The sequence below is a fragment of the Microchirus variegatus genome (assembly GCF_963457635.1).
Source record: "Microchirus variegatus genome assembly, chromosome: 10".
NCBI classification, from domain to species: domain Eukaryota; kingdom Metazoa; phylum Chordata; class Actinopteri; order Pleuronectiformes; family Soleidae; genus Microchirus; species Microchirus variegatus.
Window position 1 is genome coordinate 8,295,661 of NC_139811.1, and position 22,178 is coordinate 8,317,838.

At 36.2% G+C, this 22,178-nt stretch overlaps 1 protein-coding gene across 1 annotated transcript in view; it reads left to right on the forward strand.

The window, feature by feature from the left end:
- The window catches only part of LOC310933110 (envoplakin-like), a gene marked incomplete at its 5' end in the record, with an annotated part of 30,858 nt that extends 9,873 nt beyond the window's left edge, over nt 1-20,985 (forward strand). The window contains 14 exons of the mRNA XM_083896532.1: nt 10-105; nt 191-301; nt 12,224-12,370; nt 12,471-12,625; nt 13,055-13,152; nt 13,769-13,941; nt 14,042-14,220; nt 15,189-15,327; nt 15,420-15,613; nt 15,701-15,851; nt 15,957-16,040; nt 16,847-16,987; nt 17,084-17,176; nt 17,272-20,985. Of these exons, the coding sequence (XP_083752658.1) occupies nt 10-105; nt 191-301; nt 12,224-12,370; nt 12,471-12,625; nt 13,055-13,152; nt 13,769-13,941; nt 14,042-14,220; nt 15,189-15,327; nt 15,420-15,613; nt 15,701-15,851; nt 15,957-16,040; nt 16,847-16,987; nt 17,084-17,176; nt 17,272-20,784 (5,274 nt within the window). The 3' untranslated portion in view covers nt 20,785-20,985. The remainder of the gene's footprint in view (nt 1-9; nt 106-190; nt 302-12,223; nt 12,371-12,470; nt 12,626-13,054; nt 13,153-13,768; nt 13,942-14,041; nt 14,221-15,188; nt 15,328-15,419; nt 15,614-15,700; nt 15,852-15,956; nt 16,041-16,846; nt 16,988-17,083; nt 17,177-17,271) is intronic.
- Between the last annotated feature and the right edge of the window lie 1,193 nt (nt 20,986-22,178).

The window sequence follows — 22,178 nt, forward strand, 5'->3', positions numbered from 1 at the left end:
TTTCCTCAGACGCACAGAGACTCCGTGCAGAGCGAGTGGCAGGCCTTTCTCAACCTGTGTCTCGCACAAGAAACCCACCTGGACAACATTGAGGATTACAAGAAGGTAACCAAACTGTCCGATGACGGCAAACTGTGACTTCATCACGATAACATTGTGTTAACTATTTGTTGATGTGCATTCTGTGCAGTTCCAGCTCGACGCCGAGACTCTGTCTGAGTCGATGGAGAGACTCAACTCCACTCTGGACCCAAAGTCCACGGCCAACAAAAGCAACCATGAAATCCTGTTTGCCCTGGAGGTAAGGCCCGGTTTTTATGATGTAGTGTTTGGTTAGAGGCTGATTGAGTGACAACAAAACAACTCACAAACATTATCACGATAAAGACGTTCACCATTAATGCCAGATAATTGAAGAGTTTTGTTGAAGAAACTCTTCAATTATGTTTTAAACATGAAAAATTCACTGACAACCAGAGGATGACACACTTTTAAATACTGCTCCCCTTTTCAGACGCTACTGCTAAAAGTAAACCAAGTTAAAAATTAAGTTAAACATTTTAAATGTTCTGAATATTTTATTTATTTTTCCCTGATAAAATCTATTTTTTAAAAACAAAAACTTCAAAATGCCATAAATGTGTAATTGTATAATAATAACTATTAACTGACATGTTAGTTTAAGCTGTTTGAGTAGGTTCAGTGTGCGTGTGTGTGTGTGTGTGTGTGTGTGTGCACAAAGTGACCTGATCAGTTCTGCAAGTTTTATGAACAACACCCGACTCTTTTGTTGACACACAGTATTTGTTTTTATCAGTTACAAGTTTAGTCAGTTATTTGGGACAAACTGTCCGTCAGGAGTGAATGTGAGGTAATAAAAGTCTCTGTGTAAATATAAATAAACCTCTACTTTGGCTAATGAGTACAAACTTTTCCTCATAAACAAAGTCAAAGTCTACATATGTCTCTCTGACATAAGACGTAATGAGTGCGGAGTTGTTAGCAGATGCCACTTTTACTTTGATAACGACAGATATGTTGACATAACATAATAGAAGTGACTAAATGTCATAAAGTATGCTGTCCAAAATTTGACAAAAACGTCATACTATACTATGTCGTCCAAAAATGTACAAAAAAGTCATACAATACTGTCGTCCATATCACAGTCCATCACAGTCCATATCAGACAATTAAATTTTTTTTTTTTTTACTTCAAAATGTGACCAAAACGTCATACTATATAATGTCATAGACCTCAATGTAATACTATACTATTTCGTCCAATATCTGACCATTTTTTAAAAAAGAAAATGTTGGTCCACAATTTGACAAAAATGACATACTATACTATGTCGTCCAAAATCTGACAAATTTTATGAAAAACGTTTTTTTGGTCCAAAACTTGACAAAAACGTCATACTATACTATGTAGTACGTCCTACTATACTATATCTTCCATAATGTGACCATTTTTTGAAAAAAAAAATTGGTCCAATATTTGACAAAAACGACATACTATACTATGTAGTACGTCCTACTATACTATGTTGTCCATAATGTGACCATTTTTTGAAAAAAAAAATTTGGTCCACAATTTGACAAAAACGTCATACTATACTATGTAGTACGTCCTACTATACTATATCTTCCATAATGTGACCATTTTTTGAAAAAAAAGAATTGGTCCAAAATTCGACAAAAACGACATACTATACTATGTCGTCCAAAATCTGACTAATTTTTTGAAAAACGTTTTCTTGGTCCAAAACTTGACAAAAACGTCATACTATACTATATAGTACGTCCTACTTTACTATATCTTCCATAATGTGACCATTTAAAAAAAAAAAAAAATGGTCCACAATTTGACAAAAACGACATACTATATACTATGTCGTCCAAAATCTGACAAATTTTTTGAAAAACGTTTTCTTGGTCCAAAACTTGACAAAAACGTCCTACTATACTATGTAGTACGTCCTACTATACTATGTTGTCCATAATGTGACAATTTTTTGAAAAAAAGAATTGGTCCACAATTTGACAAAAACGACATACTATACTATGTCGTCCAAAATCTGACAAATTTTTTGAAAAACGTTTTTTTGGTCCAAAACTTGACAAAAACGTCATACTATACTATGTAGTACGTCCTACTATATTATGGTGTCCATAATGTGACTATTTTTTGAAAAAAAAAAAATGGTCCACAATATGACAAAAACGACATACTATACTATGTAGTACGTCCTACTATACTATGTTGTCCATAATGTGATAATTTTTTGAGAAAAAGAATTTGTCCACAATTTGACAAAAACGACATACTATACTATGTCGTCCAAAATCTGAAATTTTTTTTGAAAAACATTTTTTTTGGTCCAAAACTTGACAAAACGTCATACTATGCTATGTAGTACGTCATACTATACTATGTCTTCCAAAATGTGAACATTTTTTGAAGAAAAAAAAATTGGTCCAAAATTTGACAAAAACGACATACTATACTATGTCGTCCAAAATCTGACAAATGTTTGAAAAACGTTTTCTTGGTCCAAAAGTTGACAAAAACGACATACTATACTATGTCGTCCAAAATCTGACAAATTTTTGAAAAACGTTTTTTTGGTCCAAAACTTGACAAAAACGTCATACTATACTATGTAGTACGTCCTACTATACTATGTTGTCCATAATGTGACCATTTTTTGAAAAAAAAAATTGATCCACAATTTGACAAAAACGACATACTATACTATGTCGTCCAAAATCGGACAAATTTTTGAAAAACCTTTTCCTGGTCCAAAACTTGACAAAAACGTCATACTATACTATGTAGTACGTCCTACTATACTATGGTGTCCATAATGTGACCATTTTTTGAAAAAAGAAATGGTCCACAATTTGACAAAAACGACATACTATACTATTTCGTCCAAAATCTGACTAATTATATGAAAAACGTTTTTTTGGTCCAAAAGTTGACAAAAACGTCATACTATACTATGTAGTACGTCATACTATACTATATCTTCCATAATGTGACCATTTTTTGAAAAAAAAAATTGGTCCAAAATTTGACAAAAACGACATACTATACTATGTCGTCCAAAATCTGACAAATTTTTGAAAAACGTTTTTTTGGTCCAAAACTTGACAAAAACGTCATACTATACTATGTAGTACGTCCTACTATACTATGTTGTCCATAATGTGACCATTTTTTGAAAAAAAAAATTGATCCACAATTTGACAAAAACGACATACTATACTATTTCGTCCAAAATCTGACTAATTATATGAAAAACGTTTTTTTGGTCCAAAAGTTGACAAAAACGTCATACTATACTATGTAGTACGTCATACTATACTATATCTTCCATAATGTGACCATTTTTTGAAAAAAAAAATTGGTCCAAAATTTGACAAAAACGACATACTATACTATGTCGTCCAAAATCTGACAAATTTTATGAAAAACGTTCTTTTGGTCCAAAACTTGACAAAAGCGTCATACTATACTATGTAGTATGTCCTACTATACTATTGTCCATAATGTGACCATTTTTTGAAAAAAAAATTGGTCCACAATTTGACAAAAACAACATACTATACTATGTCGTCCAAAATCTGACAAATTTTATGAAAAACGTTTTTTTGGTCCAAAACTTGACAAAAACGTCATACTATACTATGTAGTACGTCCTACTTTACTATGTTGTCCATAATGTGACAATTTTTTGAAAAAAAGAATTTGTCCACAATTTGACAAAAACGTCATACTATACTATGTAGTACGTCATACTATACTATATCTTCCATAATGTGACCATTTTTTGAAAAAAAAAATTGGTCCACAATTTGACAAAAACGACATACTACACTATGTTGTCCAAAATCTGACAAATTTTATGAAAAACGTTTTTTTGGTCCAAAACTTGACAAAAACGTCATACTATACTATGTAGTACGTCCTACTATACTATGTTGTCCATAATGTGACAATTTTTTGAAAAAAAGAATTTGTCCACAATTTGACAAAAACGACATACTATACTATGTCGTCCAAAATCTGACAATTTTTTTGAAAACCATTTTTTTGGTCCAAAACTTGACAAAAACGTCATACTATACTATGTAGTACGCCATACTATACTATGTCGTCCAAAATGTGACGATTTTTGGAAAAAAAGATTGGTCCAAAATTTTACAAAAACGACATACTATACTATGTCGTCCAAAATCTGACAATTTTTTTGAAAACCATTTTTTTGGTCCAAAACTTGACAAAAACGTCATACTATACTATGTAGTACGTCCTACTATACTATGGTGTCCATAATAAGACCATTTTTTGAAAAAAAGAAATGGTCCACAATTTGACAAAAACGACATACTATATACTATGTCGTCCAAAATCTGACAAATTTTTTGAAAAACGTTTTTTTGGTCCAAAACTTGACAAAAACGTCATACTATACTATGTAGTACGTCCTACTATACTATATCTTCCATAATGTGACCATTTTTTGAAAAAAAAAATTGGTCCAAAATTTGACAAAAACGACATACTATACTATGTCGTCCAAAATCTGACAAATTTTTTGAAAAACGTTTTTTTGGTCCAAAACTTGACAAAAACGTCATACTATACTATGTAGTACGTCCTACTATACTATGGTGTCCATAATGTGACCATTTTTTGAAAACGTTTTCTTGGTCCAAAAATTGACAAAAACATCATACTATACTATGTAGTACGTCCTACTATACTATGGTGTCCATAATGTGACCATTTTTTGAAAAACAAAATGGTCCACAATTTGACAAAAACGACATACTATACTATGTCGTCCAAAATCTGACAAATTTTTGAAAAACATTTTCTTGGTCAAAAACTTGACAAAAACGTCATACTATACTATGTAGTACGTCCTACTATACTATATCTTCCATAATGTGACCATTTTTTGAAAAAAAAAATTGGTCCAAAACTTGACAAAAACGTCATACTATACTATGTAGTACGTCCTACTATACTATGGTGTCCATAATGTGACCATTTTTTGAAAAAAAAAATGGTCCACAATATGACAAAAACGACATACTATATATACCATGTCGTCCAAAATCTGACAAATTTTATGAAAAACGTTTTTTTGGTCCAAAACTTGACAAAAACGTCATACTATACTATGTAGTACGTTCTACTATACGATGTTGTCCATAATGTGACCATTTTTTGAAAAAAAAATTGGTCCAAAATTTGATAAAAACGTCATACTATACTATGTAGTACTTCCTACTATACTATATCTTCCATAATGTGACCATTTTTTGAAAAAAAAAAAGAGGTCCACAATTTGACAAAAACGACATACTATACTATGTCGTCCAAAATCTGACAAATGTTTGAAAAACGTTTTCTTGGTCCAAAAGTTGACAAAAACGTCATACTATACTATGTAGTACTTCCTACTATACTATATTTTCCATAATGTGACCTTTTTTTGAAAAAAAAAATTGGTCCACAATTTGACAAAAACGTCACACTATACTATGTCGTCCAAAATCTGACTAATTTTATGAAAAACGTTTTTTTGGTCCAAAACTTGACAAAAACGTCATACTATACTATGTAGTACGTCCTACTATACTATGGTGTCCATAATGTGACAATTTTTTGAAAAAAAAAAAAGGTCCACAATTTGACAAAAACGACATACTATACTATGTCGTCCAAAATCTGACAAATGTTTGAAAAACGTTTTCTTGGTCCAAAACTTGACAAAAACGTCATACTATACTATGTAGTACGTCCTACTATACTATGGTGTCCATAAAGTGACAATTTTTTGAAAAAAAAAAGGTCCACAATTTGACAAAAACGACATACTGTACTGTGTCGTCCAAAATCTGACAAATTTTTGAAAAACCTTTTCCTGGTCCAAAACTTGACAAAAACGTCATACTATACTATGTAGTACGTCCTACTATACTATGGTGTCCATAATAAGACCATTTTTTGAAAAAAAGAAATGGTCCACAATTTGACAAAAACGACATACTATACTATGTCGTCCAAAATCTGACTAATTTTATGAAAAACGTTTTTTTGGTCCAAAACTTGACAAAAACGTCATACTATACTATGTAGTACGTCCTACTATACTATGTTGTCCATAATGTGACTATTTTTTGAAAAAAAAAATTGGTCCAAAATTTGACAAAAACGACATACTATACTATGTCGTCCAAAATCTGACTAATTTTTTGAAAAACCTTTTCCTGGTCCAAAACTTGACAAAAACGTCATACTATACTATGTAGTACGTACTACTATACTATGGTGTCCATAATGTGACCATTTTTTGAAAAAAAGAAATGGTCAACAATTTGACAAAAACGACATACTATACTATGTCGTCCAAAATCTGACAAATTTTTTTAAACTCGTTTTTTTGGTCCAAAACTTGACAAAAACGTCATACTATACCTATGTAGTACGTCCAAGTATACTATGGTGTCCATAATGTGTCCATTTTTTGAAAAAAAAAAAAGGTCCACAATTTGACAAAAACGACATACAAAACTATGTCGTCCAAAATCTGACAAATTTTTGAAAAACGTTTTCTTGGTCCAAAACTTGACAAAAACGTCATACTATACTATGTAGTACGTCCTACTATACTATGGTGTCCATAATGTGACCATTTTTTGAAAACGTTTTCTTGGTCCAAAAATTGACAAAAACGTCATACTATACTATGTAGTACGTCCTACTATACTATGGTGTCCATAATGTGACAATTTTTTGAAAAAAAAAATTGGTCCAAAATTTTACAAAAACGACATACTATACTATGTCGTCCAAAATCTGACAAATGTTTGAAAAACGTTTTCTTGGTCCAAAAGTTGACAAAAACGTCATACTATACTATGTAGTACTTCCTACTATACTATATTTTCCATAATGTGACCTTTTTTTGAAAAAAAAAATTGGTCCACAATTTGACAAAAACGACATACTATACTATGTCGTCCAAAATCTGACTAATTTTTTGAAAAACCTTTTCCTGGTCCAAAACTTGACAAAAACGTCATACTATACTATGTCGTCCAAAATCTGACTAATTTTATGAAAAACGTTTTTTTGGTCCAAAACTTGACAAAAACGTCATACTATACTATGTAGTACGTCCTACTATACTATGGTGTCCATAATGTGACAATTTTTTGAAAAAAAAAAAAGGTCCACAATTTGACAAAAACGACATACTATACTATGTCGTCCAAAATCTGACAAATGTTTGAAAAACGTTTTCTTGGTCCAAAACGTGACAAAAACGTCATACTATACTATGTAGTACTTCCTACTATACTATGGTGTCCATAATGTGACCATTTTTTGAAAAAAAAAAATTGGTACAAAATTTGACAAAAACGACATACTATACTATGTCGTCCAAAATCTGACAAATGTTTGAAAAACGTTTTCTTGGTCCAAAACTTGACAAAAACGTCATACTATACTATGTAGTACGTCCTACTATACTATGGTGTCCATAAAGTGACCATTTTTTGAAAAAAAAAAAGGTCGACAATTTGACAAAAACGACATACTATATACTATGTCGTCCAAAATCTGACAAATTTTTGAAAAACCTTTTCCTGGTCCAAAACTTGACAAAAACGTCATATTATACTATGTAGTACGTCCTACTATACTATGGTGTCCATAATAAGACCATTTTTTGAAAAAAAGAAATGGTCCACAATTTGACAAAAACGACATACTATACTATGTCGTCCAAAATCTGACTAATTTTATGAAAAACGTTTTCTTGGTCCAAAACTTGACAAAAACGTCATACTATACTATGTAGTACGTCCTACTATACTATGGTGTCCATAAAGTGACCATTTTTTGAAAAAAAAAGAATGGTCCACAATTTGACAAAAACGACATACTATACTATGTCGTCCAAAATCTGACAAATTTTATGAAAAACGTTTTTTTGGTCCAAAACTTGACAAAAACGTCATACTATACTATGTAGTACGTCCTACTATACTATATCTTCCATAATGTGACCATTTTTTGAAAAAAAAAATTGGTCCAATATTTGACAAAAACGACATACTATACTATGTAGTACGTCCTACTATACTATGTTGTCCATAATGTGACCATTTTTTGAAAAAGAAATTTGGTCCACAATTTGACAAAAACGTCATACTATACTATGTAGTACGTCCTACTATACTATATCTTCCATAATGTGACAATTTTTTGAAAAAAAAGAATTGGTCCAAAATTCGACAAAAACGACATACTATACTATGTCGTCCAAAATCTGACTAATTTTTTGAAAAACGTTTTCTTGGTCCAAAACTTGACAAAAACGTCATACTATACTATATAGTACGTCCTACTTTACTATATCTTCCATAATGTGACCATTTAAAAAAAAAAAAAAATGGTCCACAATTTGACAAAAACGACATACTATATACTATGTCGTCCAAAATCTGACAAATTTTTTGAAAAACGTTTTCTTGGTCCAAAACTTGACAAAAACGTCCTACTATACTATGTAGTACGTCCTACTATACTATGTTGTCCATAATGTGACAATTTTTTGAAAAAAAGAATTGGTCCACAATTTGACAAAAACGACATACTATACTATGTCGTCCAAAATCTGACAAATGTTTGAAAAACGTTTTCTTGGTCCAAAAGTTGACAAAAACGTCATACTATACTATGTAGTACTTCCTACTATACTATATTTTCCATAATGTGACCTTTTTTTGAAAAAAAAAATTGGTCCACAATTTGACAAAAACGACATACTATACTATGTCGTCCAAAATCTGACTAATTTTTTGAAAAACCTTTTCCTGGTCCAAAACTTGACAAAAACGTCATACTATACTATGTAGTACGCCCTACTATACTATGGTGTCCATAATGTGACAATTTTTTGAAAAAAAAAAAAAGGTCCACAATTTGACAAAAACGTCATACTATACTATGTCGTCCAAAATCTGACAAATGTTTGAAAAACGTTTTCTTGGTCCAAAACTTGACAAAAACGTCATACTATACTATGTAGTACTTCCTACTATACTATGGTGTCCATAATGTGACCATTTTTTGAAAAAAAAAAATTGGTCCAAAATTTGACAAAAACGACATACTATACTATGTCGTCCAAAATCTGACAAATGTTTGAAAAACGTTTTCTTGGTCCAAAACTTGACAAAAACGTCATACTATACTATGTAGTACGTCCTACTATACTATGGTGTCCATAAAGTGACCATTTTTTGAAAAAAAAAAAGGTCCACAATTTGACAAAAACGACATACTATACTATGTCGTCCAAAATCTGACAAATTTTTGAAAAACCTTTTCCTGGTCCAAAACTTGACAAAAACGTCATACTATACTATGTAGTACGTCCTACTATACTATGGTGTCCATAATAAGACCATTTTTTGAAAAAAAGAAATGGTCCACAATTTGACAAAAACGACATACTGTACTATGTCGTCCAAAATCTGACTAATTTTATGAAAAACGTTTTTTTGGTCCAAAACTTGACAAAAACGTCATACTATACTATGTAGTACGTCCTACTATACTATGTTGTCCATAATGTGACCATTTTTTGAAAAAAAAAATTGGTCCAAAATTTGACAAAAACGACATACTATACTATGTCGTCCAAAATCTGACTAATTTTTTGAAAAACCTTTTCCTGGTCCAAAACTTGACAAAAACGTCATACTATACTATGTAGTACGTACTACTATACTATGGTGTCCATAATGTGACCATTTTTTGAAAAAAAGAAATGGTCAACAATTTGACAAAAACGACATACTATACTATGTCGTCCAAAATCTGACAAATTTTTTGAAACTCGTTTTTTTGGTCCAAAACTTGACAAAAACGTCATACTATACTATGTAGTACGTCCAAGTATACTATGGTGTCCATAATGTGTCCATTTTTTGAAAAAAAAAAATGGTCCACAATTTGACAAAAACGACATACAAAACTATGTCGTCCAAAATCTGACAAATTTTTGAAAAACGTTTTCTTGGTCCAAAACTTGACAAAAACGTCATACTATACTATGTAGTACGTCCTACTATACTATGGTGTCCATAATGTGACCATTTTTTGAAAACGTTTTCTTGATCCAAAAATTGACAAAAACGTCATACTATACTATGTAGTACGTCCTACTATACTATGGTGTCCATAATGTGACCATTTTTTGAAAAAAAAAATTGGTCCAAAATTTGACAAAAACGACATACTATACTATGTCGTCCAAAATCTGACAAATTTTATGAAAAACGTTTTTTTGGTCCAAAACTTGACAAAAACGTCATACTATACTATGTAGTACGTCCTACTTTACTATGGTGTCCATAATGTGACCATTTGTTGAAAAAAAAAATTGGTCCAAAATTTGACAAAAACGACATACTATATACTATGTCGTCCAAAATCTGACAAATTTTTTGAAACTCGTTTTTTTGGTCCAAAACTTGACAAAAACGTCATACTATACTATGTAGTACTTCATACTATACTATATCTTCCATAATGTGACCATTTTTTGAAAAAAAAAAATTGGTCCAAAATTTGACAAAAACGACATACTATACAATGTTGTCCAAAATCTGACAAATGTTTGAAAAACTTTTTCTTGGTCCAAAACTCGACAAAAACGTCATACTATACTATGTAGTACTTCCTACTATACTATGTCTTCCATAATGTGACCATTTTTTGAAAAAAAAAAATTGGTCCAAAATTTGACAAAAACGACATACTATACTATGTCGTCCAAAATCTGACAAATTTTATGAAAAACGTTTTCTTGGTCCAAAACTTGACAAAAACGTCATACTATACTATGTAGTACTTCCTACTATACTATATCTTCCATAATGTGACCATTTTTTGAAAAAAAAAAAGAGGTCCACAATTTGACAAAAACGACATACTATACTATGTCGTCCAAAATCTGACAAATGTTTGAAAAACGTTTTCTTGGTCCAAAACTTGACAAAAACGTCATACTATACTATGTAGTACTTCATACTATACTATATCTTCCATAATGTGACCATTTTTTGAAAAAAAAAAATGTGTCCAAAATTTGACAAAAACGACATACGAAATACTATGTCGTCCAAAATCTGACAAATTTTATGAAAAACTTTTTTTGGTCCAAAACTTGACAAAAACGTCATACTATACTATGTAGTACGTCCTACTATACTATGGTGTCCATAATGTGACCATTTTTTGAAAAAAAAAATTGGTCCAAAATTTGACAAAAACGACATACTATACTATGTCGTCCAAAATCTGACTAATTTTATGAAAAACGTTTTTTTGGTCCAAAACTTGACAAAAACGTCATACTATACTATGTAGTACTTCATACTATACTATATCTTCCATAATGTGACCATTTTTTGAAAAAAAAAAATTGGTCCAAAATTTGACAAAAACGACATACTATACTATGTCGTCCAAAATCTGACAAATGTTTGAAAAACGTTTTCTTGGTCCAAAACTTGACAAAAACGTCATACTATACTATGTAGTACGTCCTACTATACTATATCTTCCATAATGTGACAAATTTTATGAAAAACGTTTTTTTGGTCCAAAACTTGACAAAAACGTCATACTATACTATGTAGTACGTCCTACTATACTATGGTGTCCATAATGTGACCATTTGTTGAAAAAAAAATTGGTCCAAAATTTGACAAAAACGACATACTATACTATGTCGTCCAAAATCTGACAAATTTTATGAAAAACGTTTTTTTGGTCCAAAACTTGACAAAAACCTCAGAATATACTATGTAGTACGTCCTACTATACTGTCGTCCATAGTGTGACAATTTAAAAAAAAAAAAATTGGTCCAAAATTTGACAAAAACAACATACTATACTATGCCCTATAAAATCAGAAAAAAAATTCGCATTTTTTTTTGCCCAAAATGTGACCAAAACGTCATACTATACTATGTCGTCGACCTCAATGTCATGCTACATTTTTTCGTCCAAAATCAGAAATAAATGTTGAAAGAAAGAATCTGTTAATCTGAATGTATACCTAATAGACTGATGGTCTTATCAGGCTTAACTGTTGATTGAACTCAATCTGGCCTTCAGGGAGATGAACCAGCAGTGAAGAGGAATGAGCAACGTCTGGCCTTCCTCAAGGAAAACAGCAGCAGCATCATGCCTCTGAAGTTACGACGCCTGAGGCCCAGCAAAGCCACTACTGCTGTGGCGCTGTGTGACTGGGCCGATGAGGAGGTAAAGGATCAGGAGGCGTGTGACAACGTGGTAAAAAAAACAACAAAAAAACAAAGCTGTTCCTGTTTCCAACGTCTTTATTTCTTCTGCGTGTGTTCAGGACACAGTGAAGCGTGGTGAGAAGCTCACTCTGAGGTCCAACGCTGACAATAAGGACTGGGAGCTTCAGACCAGCTCGGGGAAAGTCAAAACTCTTCCAGGGGCTTGTTTCGTGATCCCACCTCCTGACACTGAGGCAGTGGAGAAAGTGAACAGGTACAGATACAAACTCTCAGTGTCTTATCAAACAACCCTGAAACCGAGGTTTATTAAAGGTGCATTATGTATAAATCTAAAGCAACTGGCCATTAAATCCTCCTAATATGTCACAGAGACTCAGGAATAATGTTCATATAACAAACTGAACTCACCAACAACAACAGTACAGACAAAATATTTGCATTAAAAAAATATTTAGCAAATCATGTTTATGTTTTGAAATCATGTTTTGGCATGTGGCGCCACCTACCGCCATCTACCAGTCATTGCAGTCAGTAGAGTCTCAGCGGCCAGTTACGTCAGAAAACGAAACCTAAAAGACGTCGGTATTTTGAATTTAAATGTAGTAACTGATTTTGGCCACATTCTTACATATGGCACCTTTAACCGTCTTCATCCTGTGTGTGTGTGTGTGTGTGTGATCAGCCTGGACAGAGAACTGAGCAACCTGAAGAGCCGTAGATCGACTTTAATGACCTCTTTTAGGAATGCTACAGTGGAGGTGGTTCGTCCTCAGAGGGCAGGTGAGAGGAAAACACACGTTCATTCATAGACATACTGCAGAAAACTTTACAGAAAACAATTTAAATAGTTTGAACACAGCAGAGTAGAGATAGAACGGCGGGAAACGTTAAAACAACGAAAGGACACTGCAAATAACACAGGTTTAAAACAATCTCAGTTGGAATCAAAAGGTTTGAAAGTCGATAAGATAAAGAAACAAACACAAAGATATTGCATGATATGTCAGAGCTTCTTAAAAGCTCTGGAAAAACAAAACGCCATCAGATGTGATAAGTAGGTAGAAGTAGAAGGAGTCTGTTCAAAAGTTTTAAAGGCATAAAAACAAAATACTGCTTCTCATTGTTAAGGAGAAGCTATTATTAGTACGTCGTAAAAACAAGATTACTATAAAATTATAAGTGCTAACAACTCTACAGTGACTCATTTGAAAAAAAAAAAAATTAGGTCCAAAATTTGACAAAAACGTTAAAAAAAAATATATATATATATATATATATTTTTTTTTTTCAAAATTTTTCCCCCACCCCTAAAATATGACAGTCAATGCATGTACAGTTCATCATCACAGCACAGTCAATATTTTTGGATCACATGATTGTTTTCACTCGTCCTCAGCTCCAGTGAAAAGTGCTCCGGAAGATCCCAGAGTTGCAGAGCTCGCCAGTGACTTAGACAACATCAATCGATCCCTGGACAGGGTTCAGAAAGAGGTCCAGAGCCGGGTCAGATCTCCGATTGACAACCGCAGCCCCACGCAGGACCTGGCCAACAGACTGCAAGAGCAAGAGGTGAACACGGACACATCGACGCCTTAATAAAATCATCTATTTTGCCGTTTCATCGTCACATTTCCTTCATAAATGTTATTTCCTATACTCGCCCTGACAGAAATCTGCTCAGAGTGCTCGGAGGCTGGAGGCGGAGAAGGCAAGAGTCCAGAGAGAGATGGGGCCCATCGTGGCCAAGACTCCTGTGGGACCCATCGCCTCGACGCTGCCGCTGAAACTCAACGCTGCCAACAACAAGCTCGATGACATTGACTCACTTATTACTATTTATGATAAAAAGTAAGATCACATTGACATCGCAGTGATGCCATTTTTGTTCATGCAAAAATAATTTGAGCTTTCCAGTAAGAATTAGCGACATCTAATGGTGGCATGAGGCAACGACACTAGATATAAGGTATAAACAATAGTCTTAGTCGGTTCTTGCGTTGGGTTGGTGAAGCCGTTTTTCTTCTCTGTTTAGTAATCTTCCTAAAAGCAAAACAAACACTGGCAGTTTTGTCCATTCAGGCTACTGTAGAAACATGGTAGCACAAAATGGCCGCCTCCATAGAGTAAGGTCCTTGCCTTAAGTAGCCTAGACATAAAAAACATTATTTTTTTTTTACTTTAAAGCAGTTATACACTTAAACGAACATACTTATGGGTAGTTTATTCATTTTCTACCAATAGACCCTGCTACATGTTACACACTAGACCACATGTGTCAAACTCAAGGCCCGGGGGCCAGATGTGGCCCGCCACGTCATTTTATGTGGCCCGCGAGTGATTAATTGGTCTGTGTTAAAATAGGTCAATGCTGCTTTAAGGCGTGCGTTGACCATAAACTACATTTCCCACAATGCATGGCGAGTGCGTTACCTGCAAAGTGATAGCACTGCCACTAGAACGCAGTGTATCATTGTATATGTATAAAGCGACGAGTGAAATTGAATAAGTAAAAAAATACAGAAAGACGTTATTTAGCAATATGTTACGTAGTATTTACCTTTATTTTACATTATATTCAGTTACATTTATTCTGTATGACAGTCACATCTGGCTCTTTGAGGGTAACCATTATGCTGATGTGACCCTCAGTGAAAATGAGTTTGACACCCCTTCACTAGACATTTAGAAATAGAAATATTTACAAAATCCAAGTGAAAATGGGCATCATCCTGTGGATGAAGTAGATATTCATTTTTTTCTACAAGTTTACCTGTCATTCAGTTTGTCAGTATTGAGTATTTCTCTCCTGTCACCAGAGCTACAGCCTCCATGTTCCTGGAAAAACAAATGTACAACGTGGACGGCTTTGTCTCTGGGTTTGAGGACCAGCTCGCGAAGGACGGCACCGTCCTCGATCAGCCCAACGTCCTCCAGAGTCGCAACCAGCGTCTGCAGGTGAGGAGGAGCCTGCGGCCAGGAAACTAATAGAGAACATTATTATTATTAATAATAACACCTATAACTTTGTCTGTGTGCCATTAAAACAGGATATTTACAAGGACGTCGCTTCAAAGAAGAGTGAGTTGATCAAGTTGGGCAAAGACTTGGACCTGACGAAGCAGGCCTGCAGTTCCATGCAGCAGAGTTTCAATGAATACTGTCCTGACATCTACCGTCAGGAGACTGAGGTGAAACATCTGAAGAATCGCTTCTCCAATGTCAATAATCAGCTCCAAGACAGGTGAGGGAGGAACATCTGCATGTTTGCATCTTTTTACACTTCCTCCGTCAAAGGCATTGTCTAAGTCTTGTCTTTATCTTGCTTCAGAGCTAATCTCCTACAGGAGGCGAACAATAAAAACCAAGATTTCCAGAACGCTTCACAGTCACTGGATTTCTTCTTGGTCAATTTGCCCAATAACACAATCAAACCAACAGATGATGTGGCTCAGATCACAGCCAAGCAGAACTCTCAGAGGGTGAGTGACACTGTTCCACGTACATTAAACACATCCCAATGTCAATTCAACCGACTGAAGCTGTTTCTGCAACGACGTGATCTTACTATTCCGTCTCGTGTTTAGATCGTGGTGGAGGACATCAAGAGAAAATCAAAGGATTTGGACCGAGTCAAGGAACTTTCACACGATTTGCAGAACGTCTTAACCGTGAGTTCACGCTCTGAAGCATAAAAGATTAAAAACAAAAGAGATTTATCAGAAATCAACGTAACTCTTATAATTCAAATGATAACAAAGTAAAATAGATAAATATGATTATAAGATAATTAAAGAAATGGACATTTTAAGAATATTAAAGTGTTAAAAGAGGTAAAAGGAGTAAAAAGGTCGTCTTAAAAAGGTAAGAGAAATTTTTTAAAAGTTAGAAAAAATACATACACGGTAAGTAAACACATAATATATATAAAAAAGTAGGCTCTGATTTGTATTTGCAGCTTTACTTGGTGGCGTGGGAATAAAAAGTACTTATTAGGTTTTATCCTATAAATCTTATATCTTATAAACAAAATGTTTATAAAATATTTCAAAAGCAAAAAATCTTAAAGGTGCTTAAATATCTAAACTAAAAAGTTTAATAACATTTTAAAAAGTGGAGCACATTTTCCAGTCCAATCCGAATTCAACGTGCTTTTACATCGCATGAATACATGAAGACAGACAGGATAGGAAACAATGTAAAGAAAAACAATAAAAACTGAATGTAAAACCAATAAAACACAGAAGTCAATAATCAATATAAATATATATATAAATATAAAACACTAAAACCACCACAAAGATTGATCAATAATTCACAACCATTATTGTCAAAAACAATCAGCTTTTGTGTTGTATTGAGATATATACGTGTTATGTGTGTGTGTGTGTGTGTGTGTGTGTGTGTGTGTGTGTGTGAGTGTGTGTGTGTGTGCCAATTCCCTATAAAAGGTTTAATATCCCGTATTTAATTTCAGGAGTACGATGTTAAGTCAAACACTTACCGTGGCAGTCTGAATGACGACGACGACGATGACGATGATGATGACGACGACAACGACGAACCGGTTCTGAAAAAACGTCCGACTGCAACGTTGGCTAAAGCTGTGCAGAGAAAGGTAAAAATTTATGAACTCTTAACTGAGTGAATGCTTTTTCTCAAATATTATCAAACTCTAACTTTTCTCTAACTTTGCCTTGTGCTTCCGCTAAAGGAGAAAGATCTGCTCAACCTCTACTCTGCCGTATCTGCCGAGAACAACCAGCTCAACAACCAGTTGGGGATGACAAAGATCATAATGGCCAGGGTATGATGTCATTAATCACAAATAATATCAGCAATATGCGTGTTCACAATCGCCTTTTCTAAACCTGTTCCTCTTGTCCTTTTATTTCTGTGCAGAATGAAGAGAGAGTCAGTCAGGTCGTTGTAAATCAGCAGCTGCAGCTGCAGAGTCAGCAGAGAGACCTGGAGACAAGTGATAGTCTGAAAAGGGAATTAAATGAGGAGATCACTAGGCGCTTACATGCCGAAAAAGACCTGGAAACGTACCGCCTAAGGTTTGTGTCTCTGAAGAACAGGAGAGGAGTGGAGAGGTTTCAAGAGAAGGAGGTGGTGCAGTACTACCGTGACCCTAAAGTGGAGTTGGAACTGGAGTCCCTAAAAAAGCGCATCCAGGATGAATCATCTAAGAGGTCAAGAACCCGCTCAGAGATCGAAATTTACAACGAGAAGGTTTTCAGTATGGAAACGCAGATCACAAAAGTTGAACCTAAACTGGTGACCAAGGTGCTGACTGAATACGAGAGAGACCCACAGCTGGACAAAGAGGCAGTCAGGATTAGAGAGGAGATGCGCAGGATACAACTGGAAGTAGAAACGAGAGACTCCGAAACCATTCATGTGAAATCTGAGATCACAGTTCTGTCCCAGCAGAAACCAAAAATCAGGCAGAAGATCGTTAAGAAGGAGGTCGTGAGGCTTGAAAAGGACCCAGAGATGCTGAAAGGTGTTTTCATAATCCAAGGAGATATCGCGGAGGAAGAGTCCCGGTGCAAGTCCCTGAATGATACCATCTTTAGCACAAGGAGCCAGATAAACACACTAGAAAGAGTCATTCCCACCATTCAGCCTAAGATAGTCACCAAGGTGGTGAAGCAAGTCCAACAAGACCCTGACTCAGTCGAGGAATCCAAAAAATTACGAATGGCTCTCGAGGAGGAGAAAGATGAGAACGCGATACTGATGAAGGAGTTGACCACGCTTCAGCTACGTTACAGCGAAGTGGAGCGGTTCAAGCAAAAGGTTGAGGTCAAAGAGATCATCAACGAGATCTACAGGATCGACCCGGAAACGGAACTTGAGCTGGTACGTCTGAAGAAGCAGCTGCAGGACTGTAGCCGAAACCGAACCAACACGGAGAGGGAAATCACCACAGTCACGACAACCGTGACTACTTTACGAGCTCAGAAACCCAAAGTGGAGTACAAAGAGGTGACGCAGGAAGTGATCAAAGAAGAGAAAAGCCCAGAGGTCGTCAGGGAATTACAGAGGCTGAGCAACCAAGTTTCACGTCTGCAAGTCAACTATGACACCACCCTGGAGCTGCTCTCCCACTTACGCAAAGAGAGAGACCAGCTGAAGGCTGAAAAATCCAAAGTGGAGACAAAACTTGTCACCAGAGAATTGATCAAATATGAGAACGATCCTCTCCTTGAAAAAGAGGCTGACAGACTGAGGAGAAACGTGCGAGAGGAGATCCAGCAGCGCCGCAGCTTGGAGGAGTTGCTCTTTGACCTTCAGAACCAGTACATTGTCCTTGAGAGGCAAAAGCCAGAGGAGAAGATCATCATGCAAGAGACGGTACGTCTTCAGAAAGACCCCAAGCAGATCGTAGAGCACGAAAAGTTGAACAAGTCCCTGGATGATGAAGTGAAAACCCGCAGGAAGCTGGAGTTAGAGGTCAGACAGCTCAGGGCGCTGGTTCAAGAGAGAGAGAGCACCCTGGCTCAAATGGACGATCGTCAGAGGAAGATTCAAGTGGAGTCAGAGCTCAGGCAGATCAGGGCTCGCATTCTTGAACTGGAAAACGCTCCCGCCCCCGTCGAGGAGAAGATCATTATTGAGGAGGTCCTGAAAGTGGAGAGGGATCCAAAGTTGGAAAGACTTACCGATGACATCCGTGTCGGATTGGAGACAGAAGGCAACAATATCAGTCGACTGGAGAGAGAAATCCGAAACCTGAGGTTGAAATTGGAAATTCTGCAAAAGGAAAAGTCATTGGAGAAGGTTGTTTACAGGGAGGTTGTTCGTGTGGAGAAAGACCCGGCTGTGGAGGCTGAAAGGGAACGTCTAAGAGACCTCGTGTCACACGAGAGGAACCTCAGGCGGGACGTGGAAGACAACGTTCAAAGCATCAACATCAAAATCACACATCTGAACACGTCAAAGACTGTGTCCACTCAGGAGGAGAAAACTCTCATCACTAACAGAGACGCTCTGCAGCGAGAGAAAGACGATCTTCTCAAGCAACTCAAAATGCTGGAGTCTCAAAGACAGAGCATCACCATCAGCTTCCAGCAGCAGACCAAGCTGGTGAGTGAGAGGACCCAGATCGCACGGCAACGCAGTCTGAAGACCTCAACCGAAATCCAACGGCTGGAGAGAGAGATCCTGAGCGAAAAAGACAGAATACACCAGAAGGAGGCGTACATCATCGAGCTGCAGAACACCCTTCAGAAGGACGACCATTCAGAAACTCACACCAGAGAGACGAACCTCTCCACCAAGATCACCATCCTTGATCCAGAAACTGGTAAAGACCTGTCGCCCTATGACGCCTACCTGCAGGGAATGATCGATCGTACCCAGTACATTAACCTGGCAGAATTGGAGTGCGACTGGGAGGAGATCACTTCCACTGGCCCAGACGGCGACACAACGATTCTGCAGGATCGCAAGAGCGGGAAGCAGTACTCTGTCAAGGACGCGCTGAAGAGCGGTCGCCTGACCGAATACGATTTGAGCCGCTTCAAGGACGGGAAAATGTCCATTTCTGAGTTTGCCCTGCTCGTCGCGGGGGAAACCAAGAAGCCCTTTGTCCCTCCGCTAGTGATCCCAAAATCGCCAACCAAACCTGCTCCGCTCTCTCCCTTTAACCAACTGTCGACCACGAGGAGATCTTCCTCCTACACGAGCCTCAGCGGCAGCATGACCAACTTGGCCACCCCGATGTCCCCGGTGTCTCCCATGTCGCCCACTGCCGGCGACGAATACTTTCCAATCTCCGGCGTTTTTGACACCACCACAGAGAGTCGCATGTCCGTGAGAAGCGCCCTCACCCGCAAACTCATCGACACCGACACGGCTCTCAAGTTACTCGAGGCACAAGCAGCCTCGGGCGGTATCGTCGATATCAACAAAAAGGACAAACTGTCCGTGCACAAGGCAGCCGAACACGGCCTCATCGACCACGGCAACATGTATAAACTTCTGAATGCCCAGAAAGCCTTCACTGGAGTGGAAGATCCCGTGACGAAAGAGCGCCTCGCCGTCGGACAGGCGGCACAAAAAGGATACATCACCCAGGAAAACGCCATACGGTACCTGGAGGCTCAGTATCTCACTGGTGGGCTGGTGGATCCCAGGAAAGCAGGTCGCCTTACTGTCCAAGAAGCTCTCGCTAGCAATATAATCGACAGCGCGACCGCCGGTCAGCTGGAAAAAGAGGCGTCTCACACGAAGGAGCTGGTCGACCCCATCACCAAGGAGAAGATGACGTACAAGGAGGCAATGGATCGCTGTAAGAGAGACCTCAGCACCGGGCTCCTGCTGCTTCCCGTCGTCTCCACAGATTCTGCGAACGCTCCATCGTACTCCAACTATCGATTTAACTCGTCTTACAAGAAACTTTAAATATACGGTTTAGGTGCAATGTTTTTTTGCCACAGGTGCTAGAGAGAGAGAGAGAGAGAGAGAGAGAGAGAGAGAAATTCTACATGTGAAGAAATGAAGGATAAAGCAATAGGGTCGTACACTTACTCAGACGTCTTTGAAAACACTGGAAAAACGTTTAATTTTGGTTGAAAAATTGATGTGTGTGTGTTTTTTTTCTCCCCGTGGGTAATGTTTATGTTTTACGTGGTACAGTTTATTGTTTTTCATGCATCCTCAAACGACAGTAAAGTGTTCATAAATAAAGTGTTTATTAAACTCCACAAACTTCACATGCTCGTTTTTGTTGTTGCTCTTATTTAAAACAGCGACTGTACACATACACACACACACACTGTAGAGTAGTAGTAGAAACCCTTTTACCTTCTTGAGCTGCTGAGTTTTCCTCTAGCGCCACCATCAGGTCTATTTTAGAACTGCAAAAAAAACCAAAAAACGGGTTCACATGACATTCAAATCATATTAATTATTCTGGATTAGTAATAATAACTTTGAATATCCCTGACTTTTTCATTAGGTCATTATAATTTGAAGTATAGGTAAATTCTACTGCTGTGATTATTTTATACAACTAAAACTTACAAATAATACATCAAATAAACTCCTTGAACGTTACTATATTTAATGGCACACAACGCAATTAGAGTCAGGTCCAAATATATCCAGATAATAAAGATTGATATTGTTAAAGTTATTGCATTAATAATAACACAAAGGATATACAATCTATGAAGCATATTTCTCCTCTCAGCAGTAAATATCTACAGCATCTAAGTCTATATCTCATAAGGCTAAATACAGTAGCTGCTCACTTCTCGTCAACCACGTGGAGTTAATATGCTGGGAAATGATGGATTAAGGATACAGATTAAATATGACTCAAGCATGTATGTGTGCTGATGTTCACAAGGTCGCACTCCTGGGTCAACGTGAGACGTGTTCAACCATGTACACATGTACACTGCTGAATGTACACGTTATAAATAAACCATATTTATGTGTTGATATTGATATTAATTTAAAGAAAACAATATATACATTGACAAAAGAACATCTATGTTGTCAGTGTTAAAATGAATAATTATTCACATTATTATTATTATTTTTTTTACAAAGATATGGCTCTGCCAACAAGAAATTAATTATGCAAGTTTAGAGATTTAACTTGTTTATTTAAAGGTGCATTATGTAATAAATCTAAAGCAACTGGCCATAAAATCCTCCTAATATGTCACAGAGACTCAGGAATAATGTTCATATAACAAACTGAACACACCAACAACAACAGTACAGACAAAATATTTGCATTAAAAAAAATTATTTTGCAGACTGCAAATCATATTTATGTTTTGGCA